This window comes from Schistocerca nitens, chromosome 1, assembly GCF_023898315.1.
Source record: "Schistocerca nitens isolate TAMUIC-IGC-003100 chromosome 1, iqSchNite1.1, whole genome shotgun sequence".
NCBI classification, from domain to species: Eukaryota; Metazoa; Arthropoda; class Insecta; order Orthoptera; family Acrididae; genus Schistocerca; species Schistocerca nitens.
In genome coordinates, this window is record NC_064614.1 from 25,650,498 (window position 1) to 25,662,736 (window position 12,239).

Below are 12,239 nucleotides of genomic sequence, written 5' to 3' on the forward strand. Positions count from 1 at the left end.
TAGGCAACCATCCAATGACTGTCATGTGAACAACTCGTTGCGCTAGCACTGACCTGTCCTGGTGATTCCGAGAACTTTTCAAACCACCCTCGTACTTTTAAAACCATTTCTTTTAGTACTCTGGGACCATCTTTTCTTGTATTTTCTTCTTCCTCCTCTTTGTCAGTCATAATCTCTTCATTTACCAAAACATCTAACTGACTATATCTACTACTACCACTGTATTTTCATTTTCTTCATTATTATGCACAGCTGGGTTTATGTCATTACCCATATTACTGCCTAACTAATTCTTGAATTTTATTTCCCTGATTGTATTTAATTCCTGTGTTATGTCTTCCTTTCTTTATAATTCATAATGATGCCATTTACTCCTCAGCACTAGTTCAGGGCATTCTCATTTCTCTCTGTACTTTTTTTGTGCCGTAGTCTATGTATTTCTTCCTCTCCTCTCAGCATGACATTTTGCCTCTCATTGCATCATAACTTCCTGTGCTGCTGTTCTCAGGTCTCATGGTGCTCTTCATATCTTGCTTCATCTGCCAGTTTTCTGTTCATGTGACCAAAAGCCTGCTCAGAAGTTTTGTGATTATATCTGTAGCGACCGATTGATGTCACTGGGGCATGGGCCATTTACATCTGTATTCCTGATTTTGGTGTTGTGATCCGAGTTATTCCTGTTACTATCATGACCTTCTTGCTTCACTCCTTCTTGTACTCATTTTAAAATAATTTTTGCTTGCTTTTCCTTTTCGACCATTGCACCGTATGACATATCTCCATATCGTGCTGGTACTCTGTCCGTTACCCATGTTATTAATGTTTTCTCTCCCACTGGCTCATTCAGAAATTCTAGTGACTTTTGTAACATACCAACTACCAACCTATCCATCTGTCTATTATATACTCGTAGTCTTAGTTCATCCTTGTTCTCTTCTTGCACTTTGTGTGGATAGTATTTCTCTATTCATTGTACATCGTCCTGTCTAAATTCAGGGAATCCCTTCAGTTGGCTGCTCCTTCATCCATCCACTTCACTGTAAAATCTGTCATTTTTGTATATTACTTATTTCTGGGGTATTGCTCTTTTGAACCTGAGCAAAACCACTATTGGGTGTTATCTCTCTTTCAATCAGAATCTGTTGCAGTTCCTATCAAAAGATTGTACTTCTTATAAACCATTTAGTACTGTGGTGTTTACTGCTGTACTGAGGTGTCCAGCTTCCTTCTGTATAATCTATTATAAAGTAACCCAAGTTATTTCTGTTAGTTGTCACCAGTGCTAGCAGTCATTGTTAATTCTGTGTTGACCTTGGTGATTCCTGCCTTACATCTTTCCCTAATTTCTGTTGCCTCTTTTGCTACAATTTTTATCTCATCTTGTACAGATATTAGCTATGGGCTTAGCTGGCTGTAATTCTCTGCCCAACTCATCAATACTAGTTTCACCTGCATAATTCTTAGTAACACTTGACCATATTTACAAATTAATTTGTGATATGAATGTAAAGTGAGTCACTCCATATCATTACAATCTATTGTGGAAAATGATCCATGGAACATGAAACAAACAAACTAACTAACTAATATTTAAAGTTGTCTATTTACTGGATGTTGCAACAATTGGTGAGTTACTTTCATTGGTCATGTGTTCTGTGTTTCAAATGGTTTTTGTAGACCTGCCCTTCCAGCTATTTCCTTCAGTAGCTCTAGTCGTTTCTTTGCATTCTCTAAGGTTCCATCTGTTTATACGAGATCGTCTGCCAAGGCCAGACAATTTACTTTCATCTTTCAATCAACCCACCTTTATGTTGTAATTAACTTTTTGTTTTTTTTTTCACTATTTTTCATTGTCTTATTATTTTTTCCAGCACACAACTGAATGATATTGGTGACAAGTTGTCCAATTGTCTGACTCCAGATATAATTGAGAAGAAATTCGAAATTACTCCAAGAAATTTAACTTCTGATGATGTGTTTGTAAGAGTTTGTGTAGTTATTTCCAGAGTTTTCCTATCTGCAGCAAAGTCCTTCATGGTTTTGAGGAAGAAGTTTCTATCTATGGAATCATATGCATTTTTAAAATCAACAAATATCAGCCCTTTTTTATTTAATATTTGGATGTACTAAGTAATTTGTTTAAAGTTTAGAATTTCCTCTGGATAGGATTTGTTACTCTTAACTCCAACTCAGTAATCTCCAGTTTGTTTATTTAATTGGGGGATTTAATATGTCCAGGAGAGGTTTCAGTAAGATTTTGTGATCTGAAGGAGTATTGAAATCCCTCTGTAATTGCTTATGTCTGTTTTGCCCTGTGTGTGTGTGTGTGTATGTGTGTGTGTGTGGGTGGATGGGTGGATGGGTGTCTTTTTCTTTTTTTTTTTTTTTTTTTTTTTTTTTTTTTTTTTTTTTTTTTTTTTTTTTGAAGTGGTTGAATTAATGCAACCTTCCAGTTTTGTGGGATTGTTTTAGTGTCCCAGAACATATTCTTATATAATAATTGTGATTGTCTTCGCAAAATATATTAATTTATTTAACGTTTTTGTTTGCAGAGCCACCAGACCCACCACTTGATGTTGAAGTGGTGGAGGTAGACAGCAGGTCAGTCCGTCTGTCATGGCGGCCTCCATTTGATGGACACAGCAGCTTGATGGGATATCTCATACAGTACAAGAGGGCAACTAGCCTCATCGATGACTGGAATCACATTGGCACCGTTAATGTCTCCATTTCATCGTCAGGTGCTGATTTAACAAGTAAGAAGTGAGTACTTATAGCATAGTGGTAACCTAGGTGGAACATTGCAAGCCACAAGAAAAATTAAAAATACAGCAGTTTCAACTGAAATGTACAAATTTTCCTTATGCTTAGACAACCTCATTAAAATGAGGAATGAGACAGCCATTAGGAATTAGTTTATGTGAGCTAGTACCTTTCTGTTTGGAATACATTATACAGTATACCATGAATGGTGTAAATTACAGTTTTTTAAATGTTACCAATTTACTCTCATTTTGTGAAATAAAATGTAATATTGACTTTGATTCTTAATGTTAAACTAACTTTATTGTTAGAAGAACTTAGAACATAGTGAAAATAGACTGTCGACGGATTATGATGTTAACTCATTAAAAAGAAGTCACTGTAATCCTCATGTAACCACTCATTAGAACTTTTGATAAAAGCTTATATTATTAAAATTCAAACACACATAAACAAAACCAAGCCATGCCATTAAAACACAAAAGTTAACATTTATTTCTATTATTTTTGCTTCATCAGTCACCAGTTGTGAGTAATATATATTACTGTATATTACTGTATAAAACTAATTTTGTAATTTCTCAAAAGAATCAAATATCTTACATCCTTTACATGGTTAGTTCATGTCTTTGACTTGAAACAGTGTCCGCCGCTGGTAACTGAGTGGTCAGTGCGACAGAATGTCAATCCTAAAGGCCCGGGTTGGATTCCCAGCTGGGTCGGAAATTTTCTCCGCTCAGAGAATGGGTGTTATGTTGTCCTAATCATCATAATTTCATCCCCATCAACGCACAAATTGCTGAAGTAAAGTGGTGTCAAATCAAAAAACTTGCACCCGGTGAACGGTCTACCTGACGGGAGGCCCTAGTCACACAACATTTACATTTTACTTGAAACAGTGTGAATATTTGAATGTGCTCACATGCTTTGGGAGCACAGTTTGTTTTCCTGTAGTTTGTACGTTTTATTCCAGGTTGCATCCTTTGATGGTGTTGCTCTTGAGTAAAGAAGCAAGATTGCTGCTGTTGTGGGTCACCAACAATAGCACCACATCTAAGTGCTTCAATTCTGGTTCCCCCCCCCCCAATTTTCCTGCAGTCCATGATTTACTTCCATGCATTACTGAGCTCCAAATTTACAAACTCGGGTATTTCTTCCTCAAATTAAGGTCTAGTTTTGGTAGATGTTTATGGCCCAGGACTGTCCTCTTTGCCTCTTCTAGTCTGCTCTTCATGTCCTCCTGTAGTGGAATTCCTTCATCTTCTTTGTGGTCCTCAACTTTGATGGTAAGTTGATCACTAATCTCACTTCTGCTACTCCACGTTACTTTTGTCTTTCTTCCGTTTATCCTCAGCACATATTCTGCAGTCATTAGACTGTTCATTTCATTCAACAGGCCTTGTAATACTTCTGCACTTAACTTCATTTTAATCCCACAGCAGAGCATTTATTTTATTTCCACCATTGTTTCGTGAATGTATAGATTGAACAGATGAGGTGAAAGACTGCATCTCTGTCTCACACCCTTTTTAATCTGATCTGTCAACTCTTGGTCTTCCATCCTTATTTTTCCCTCTTCCTTTTTGTACATATTGCACACTACTTGTATTTCCTTATAGCTTAAACCTATTTATCAGAGAATTTTGAACACATTGTTGCATTTTACATTAAAGAATGCTTTTTCTAGGTCTACAAATCCTAAGAATGTGTCTTGGTTTTTCTTAAGTCTTGCTTTCATTATCAAGCACGTTACAACTGCTTTTCTGCTGCATGTATCTTACCTTAAGCCAATCCACTGATCATTTAACAGATACTTGATCTTCTTTTCCATTCTTCTATATATTATCCATGTCAGCAACTTTGATGCTTGTTCTGTTAAGCTGACTGTACGATGGTTTTTGTACTTACATGCCCTTGCCATCTTTGGGACTGTGTAGATGATGGTATGCTTCCAGTCCTGTAATTTCTACACACCAACTGAATTATATTTTGGCAGTCATTTCCCCAAGTGATTTCAGAAATTGCCTTGCACCTTACTTGATCACAAGTTCTCTTAAGCCCCATTAAACTCTGACTCTAGTACTGGATCACCCACATCTTCCATGTTAACTCCCAGTTCTTTTTCTATCTCATTGTAAGACAGGTCCTCCGCCATGTAGAGGACTTCAGTGTATTCTTTCCTCTATGTTTAACAGTGATATTCCTCTTGCCGTCTTGGTGTTATTGTCTTTGCTTTTAATTTCACAGCACGTTGCCTTGACATTTCTGTATGCTGAATACATTCTTCTGATGAACATTTCTGTTTGATTTATTATCATTGTTTGTGCAACCATTCCACTTAAGTGTCCCAGCACTTAATATTTGTTTCATTCCTAAAACACTTATTTTGCTGTATTACCATCTTTTCTTGAGCAATTTTGTACTTCCTTTTATTGCTGATCAATTGAGATAATTCCTCTGTTACCCAAGATTTATTCACAGTTCCCTTCCTTGTACCAATATTTGACTGTCCAACATCTGTGATTGCCCTTTTTTTGTATGTATATTCCTGTTCAACTGAAATGCCTGCTGTGGTATACATCACCACAGTATCTATGGACTTGGAGAATTTCAAACTCACACATCACTCTTCAGTAGTTCAGAATTCCACATCTTTCGACATTGATTCTTCTGTATGGTTTTTTTAAACTCTAACCTACTCTTCATCATTATTAAATAATGATCTGAGTGCATATTTGCAGCTGGCCTGCCATACAGTCCACTACCCGATTTTGGAATCTCTTTTCTGCCATAATCTAATCTAGCTGGCATCTTATCACGTCTCCAAGCCGTTTTTAAGTATACCTCCTCCTCTTGCAGTTTTTGAACAGTGTATTACCTTTTACTAGCTGAAATTTATTCCAGATCTATCCCTTTACATAAAAAATATGCACATTCAGTGTCCTCAGTACTTTATGTATAAATCGTGTATCAAACCTTTTGGGTCAAACTGAAACAGGTGATAATGGATCCACAGCTGATTATATTGAGACAGGGAACCAAGGGTCAGAAATGCATTTTTATTGTATTGTGGATGTACACAGCGTACACCGCATGACAACAATGTGGCTCATAGTAACTGTTCAGAGTGGTGACTGCCCATCTCAGTGCGTGTTTTGCAATGATGCATGCAGTTTTTATGCATTCTAGCAATGACCCCGGGTGTCTGTTGTTCACTTGAAGAAGCAGTAGGTGATAGACAGTATACATCTGTGACCACCAAACAGACATGCTGTACTCAACTTGGTTCATACCACATGGTCATGTGACGACCTTCAGTGGCTAATCCACAGCAGTGCTGTAGTGCCAAACTTCTTACAGTTTGTATTGTTCATGTATGAGGCCTCAAGCCACCTGTGATGGTGTTTTCAACAACTGCAACAGCCATGTCTGGAGTAAGGACAATCCCCATGCCATCTGAATTGGGTGGCCACCAGCAACAATTGTCCATCAACGTATGGGTGGGCATTGTCAAAGATCACCAAACATGACATTATTTGCTGCCTCTCTGTTTAACTGGCTCATGTTATATGGTGTTCTGCCAGATGTGCTGCCACAGTTTGTAGTGCCTCGAGAATTTCGGTATAAGTTCCAAAGACACTCAGCTTTCCACAGTCTCGAACACCCGATATTGAAAGTATGAGGGTGAGAGAGTGGAGATGTGTCTACCTCGCCGCTGGTTTCTGTTTGTGCAGGATAGACTTGTATCGGGAGAATACTGCAATAGTGACTGTCGATTGGCGTGGACAAGTATTTGCCGCTCGCTCCATAGAAGCTGTATGTGCAGTACAAGGAGCAAGCACGCTTTATTCCTTGATGGTGTAATAACTGCATTTGTTGTGAACAAATAAATTATGTATTGAACTCAAGACACTTACATTTGATTTTCACGTCGTGGACTTGCTAAAGGCAAGGCGTAGTTCAGATTTTGTGAGAAGAGGAATGGTTGTTAAGCCAACTCTCTCATAAATGTTATTTAATTGGTCTCTGCAAGTTATATATTTAAGTGAACACGAAGAAACTTATTGTGTTTCAAGTCAACTACATCGTTAATCGACGAGTATATTGACAGTAAAATTTGTGTATGTGAACATCAGATTACGGAAATAAGAAAATATTATTTTTTGCCGTACACGCCTCAAAACATTAGAACGTGGCGACCTAAGTGACAGGACCTGAAGAAAGTGGGAATTTCAAGACAGAAACGGGAAGAAGATATTATGAGTTGCCATAGTGACCAGGCCTAACAAGATGTGAAAACTGCTTTCAGTAATTGTATTGAGTCCAATAAAACAATGGAAGAAACAGGCGAGTGCAACATAGTAAAAGACTTGAGAAAGTAATAGCGAAAAAGAAAAAACTGGAGAGAAGACCGCAACCTTTCGACTACGAAAATTGGATGTGGAGAGTAAGCAGTTTTGACACACATACATCCCGCTGACACAGTAACCAGCCACCGACGCGGACTGCACCAGCTGCTACTCATCGGTGATGACTCCGCTTCCACTTGCTAAGATTTTTCTTCAGGGACTTCAAAGGTGAAGGTGAGAATGTCAGATCTGTAGGAGACGTTTAACATCATACCTCCTCCGGCTTCTGACTCAAATACTGGCAAAGTAGGGATCCTGGGGAAGGGGTTTGGAAAAGGTTTCCTGTCTTTGGGGCTATCTTTTTTCTCTTCTTCAATCTCAGCAACTTTCTTACTTATCATCTGAGTACCTACCTATCTTTCCCTCTTTCCATATTCATATACTTCTATCGCAGAAGTCCTTCTCTTTTTCTTTGGTTACAAAGAACCTACAACTTATTTCACTTAAGTAGACCGAAGAATCAGGCTGCACAAACACACATAGACATACACACAAAGAGAAACTTACACACAAGCATGAAAATTACAGATTAGAAAACTGAAGCGATGTCTGAACCTCCAAGAGGTGTAGGGGAATAAAGGCAGGAGAACAACACTCTGAGTAGATCCACATATTGTTGTTGTTGTTGTTGTGGTCTTCAGTCCTGAGACTGGTTTGATGCAGCTCTCCATGCTACTCTATCCTGTGCAAGCTTCTTCATCTCCCAGTACTTACTGCAACCTACATCCTTCTGAATCTGCTTAGTGTATTCATCTCTAGGTCTCCCTCTACGATTTTTACCCTCCATGCTGCCCTCCAATGCTAAATTTGTGATCCCTTGATGCCTCAAGGCCACATATTACATTGTTGATATGTGACGGTTGTGCATCACTATTTTTTTCATTGCTCTCATATATATTTTCATGCATATAAAGACAGGATAATAACAATCCATGCATGTGCCTCGAGAAGCAGGAACAGGAGAACTGGAGCAATAAGTATAAAACAGGGATAAGTTAATTGGAGTTAGTCATGCTAGTCTTTTGAGAAAAGGCATAGTATCTAGTGGGAGTTGGTAAATACAGGTAGACATAGCATCTACTATGTGTAGGCGTAATATCTGTTTATATAGTAGGAGTGAGGAGTGAAAGAGGACTCTAAGGTATTAGATGGAGTATTGGAAAGTGGAGTTGAGGTGTGAGGTAGATTTATAATTTTACCAGAGAATATTTAAGAATAGTATACATAAAGATGTATGCTAGAGCAATGAACCAGGAGGCCTGCTCAAGAAGGATGTGGAGGGCGCACTCTACATTTATTGGATGAGAAAAAGGGCGGATAGGCAGACCTATGAAAGACTGACCTATACTGCGTGCACAGGGGTGCCAAGAAGGGAATTGACCTGTACCATAGAAGGATAGGAATAAGAAAGGGGCATACCTACCAAAATGGAAGGAGAGAGGGTACTCCTAGGATCAACCCATGTAAGATATAGGTACTGTTCCTAAAGGGAAAAAGGGCAGTACCGTGACAGAAGTCACAAGTTTAAAGGGATGTGTCTCGTAGGTTTGAATTCTATGCAACACTAGCATTTTTACGTTCTAAAATTAAAAGTATCTGAAGAAGGGAACACTTTTGTTTTACTCAGAGTTCCTCCAGATTACAATAAGTAATGAATAAGTACATACTTAGGAAAAGTAGTATGGGAAATAAGAGCAAGAGTATTCATGAGTTATGTACACCTGGAATTTACTATTGAAAAAAGGCAGAAAACAAAAATTTGGTACGCACAAATTGTCAGACAATTGAAAAGAGCTAACTCTAACAGGGATTGAAAGATGAGATCAGGCATATTCACTGTTATTGATAGAAAAGATATGTTGTTGAAAGATGTAGCATTATCCTATGTGTCCTTACTGTACATGACAATCATGTATAAAAGATCACGTGTTCGAGATAAGGGGAGGGATATGTAGTGCCTCAAGAGTTTCGGTGTAAGTTCTAGAGGCACTTGGCTTTCCACCGTCTCCATCACCTGATATTTTAAGTGTGAAGCTGAGAGAGTGGAGATGTGTCTACGTTGCCGCCAGTTTCTGTGTGTGTAGGATGGACATTTATTGGGAGAATCCTGCAATAGTGACTGTCGATTGGCGTGGACAAGTGTTTGCCGCACACGCCATGGAAGCTGTATGTCCGGTACAAGGAGCAAGCACGCTTTATTCCTTGATGGTGTAATGACTGTATTTGTTGTGAACAAATGAATTATGTATTGAACTAAAGTCATTTACATGTTTTTCTGGTGTTGGACTTGCTGAAAACAAGAACTAGTTTTATAGTGGTTATTAAACCAGACATATTGTAGTTGTACCTGTTAGTATCTAATGGTCCAAGATGGGGTTGACTTGCGACAGTTGAACGATTATTTGAAACTTGTGAAGTTGTTTTATTGTGGAGATGAAAATACAACAGAGTTGAACAAAAAGTATCCTGAGAGTACAGAATCATTTCAAGAGTAGAAAATAAGTCTATTTTGAAATTCCCTTAACCAGCTATAGTCTTCGGAGAAGAAGAGTTTGTGAAGATTGACGCAGACATCTGACCCGAGAAGAAGATTGGCTGCACACATTACATAAGTCAACTGCGAGAGACATGTGAGTCTTGCACCCTCGTGTCATCAGAAACTGTTAGAAGTTCTTGGAGAGTGCACCCCATGTTGTCTATGAAAGGATACCCGCAAGTGTCTGAACAACTTGTACCTTCACTATCGGATTGGAAGGGAATGTTCAGTTCCATGGTCAGTACGATTGCCAAATTTCACACCTCTGGACATTTTCATCTGGCATTATGTGAGGACATTGTTGTATGAAACACCCAAAGTAATTGATAAAGACCTGGTTGCCAGGGTCTAAGCCACGTGTCTTCTGGTACAACAGGCACAAGGGATCTTTGAGAGAGTGCAGCAGAACTTCATGCTCCATTGCCATGCCTCATTGAGTCAGATGGTTGCATGTTAAACAATTACTATGAGGTATGTTGTTGTTATGTGGTGTGCACTGTGTATATCCATAACATAATAAATATGCATTTCTGAACATTGATTCCCTATCTCAATATAATCGATTGTGGACCCAGTATCACCTGTTTCAATTTGACCCAAAAGGTTTGAGACTCTCTGTACAGTGGTTGTATGTGCAGTGGGGGGATCGGTCAGATATGAGACTGAAAAAGGTGAAACAGTTGTTTTAGTGCAGTTGCACAGTTCTGGAAGATGTATGACAAAGCAGCAAATTGTTTCTGATAATGGAGGAAATCAAAATCTTTACCAAGGCAGAAGGCTCTTGAACATCCAACCATTGTTGGACAGGCTGGTATTACCTGAGAATCTGTGTAATATATTGGACATGAGAAGAGTGTCAGCTGTGTTGGTCCTTTGTTTCGTAATAAATGTCCAAATGGAGCAGCACATTACATTAACGTGAGCCTCTTAGCCATTTGATTGCTTGGCTCCTTGATTATGACCAAAAATTAAAAGAAAGAAGGAAGCATTTGAAATGCACAGATGTTCTACTAACAAAGACACAGTCGTCTGCTGTGGACATTATTGTTTGAAGTGCTTTGAATAAAACATCATTTCAAGGCTTTAGATAAAATTAATGAACAAAAGATTTTATACAGTACTTTTGTCTTTTTTTTTATCTTTTCCTGCTATTAAAAAGGCTGTAAATAGTCTCTCACAGGAATCAACCTACAGCAGACATCATCATTTCTGATTTTTCAGGGCAGAGTCAGTGAGCAGTGCTGTAATAAGAGACCTACACCCTGCAACCAGCTACCACATAAGAATGCTTGCCGTTAATGCTATTGAGGCTAGCATCTTCACGGATCCCCTTACTGTGAAAACACATGAAGAAGGTAAGGTCTTAGCAGTAATAGATGTCACCTAGACAAAATGTTTTATTTTAACTGTTAGTGAAATGTCTCACATATGTTTTATGTCTGTCATAATGAATCAAATTTGTAATAACATCACTCAATAACAACAGCTCCATCGGGCACCCCTCAAGAAGTTAATGCTGAAAATGTTGATCCTGATGAGCTACTCTTAAAGTGGAAGGTATGTATTCCTTTTTTGTAATAAAAGCTAAAATTTTCCTTTGCGACAAGTATGATGGACTTCATCATGAGAAGGACATAGTGTCTGCATAACTTAAGAATTTTAAACGCAAATCAAAGATAACATTACATGTGAAACACTTTCATGCTGTTCTGAGTTTGCATTTGCAGAGCATCAGGAAAATTTCTATGTAATCCTTTTGTTACGTTCTGTTATTCACTGCAAAAATATTGCAAAAGAAGAGTTTAAAGCAAACTCTTGCAATAATAACATAATTTTACAGTGCAATAGCATTCAGTGTCAAATTAGGTTCACTCCGCAGAATGAATTACTAATGTGAAAATTCCTTTCATAGTAAAATCTATGATTTTTTAAGTACCTCACTTTCCATCTTCATAGTTAAATGTTTTGTGTATTTCAGAATAGGTAGGTGCATTAAAACAGTGTTATTCTAACTAGGGATATAAGGAAACACATGGCCATAAAAGAGATAATGGCCCGATGTACGTCCACTGTGGGTGGGTTATGACGTGTGTCTTCTCAAGGATATTTTAAAAATGCTGATAGAAAAAGCAAACATATTCTTCCATGTGGTTTTCTCGTGTCATTCGTCCATATCTCGTTCCTCTAGAAATGTGCTCTGCCAGCCACTGTACTCTGGATGGTGAAGGATACTTTGTGCCTTTGCAAGCCATTCCCTCCCTGCTCCACTTGGCCACAAAGTCTTTACGTAAGATTTACATCAGAGGATGTAGAACATCTCAGATGTTATTCATGAATGCTGGTTATCTAACCATTCTTGGTAGTTTGGAAAAAGATCACCTCTTTCCCCAAGAGGATACCCATTTAAGTACATGGAACAGTTCCATCATTACTCTCATACTGATTAAACTTTCTGGTAACATCTCCATACTGACAACAGTACTCACTTCTTACTAACCTAGTATACCAACAAGAAATAATACATGGTGTAC

General features: G+C 38.2%; 1 protein-coding gene across 1 annotated transcript in view; it reads left to right on the plus strand.

Moving 5' to 3' along the window:
• The window catches only part of LOC126257285 (Down syndrome cell adhesion molecule-like protein Dscam2), a 587,314-nt gene that overhangs the window by 404,313 nt on the left and 170,762 nt on the right, over positions 1-12,239 (plus strand). The window contains exons 17-21 of the mRNA XM_049955551.1: positions 2,553-2,736; positions 8,416-8,433; positions 8,850-8,872; positions 10,941-11,063; positions 11,195-11,265. Of these exons, the coding sequence (XP_049811508.1) occupies positions 2,553-2,736; positions 8,416-8,433; positions 8,850-8,872; positions 10,941-11,063; positions 11,195-11,265 (419 nt within the window). The remainder of the gene's footprint in view (positions 1-2,552; positions 2,737-8,415; positions 8,434-8,849; positions 8,873-10,940; positions 11,064-11,194; positions 11,266-12,239) is intronic.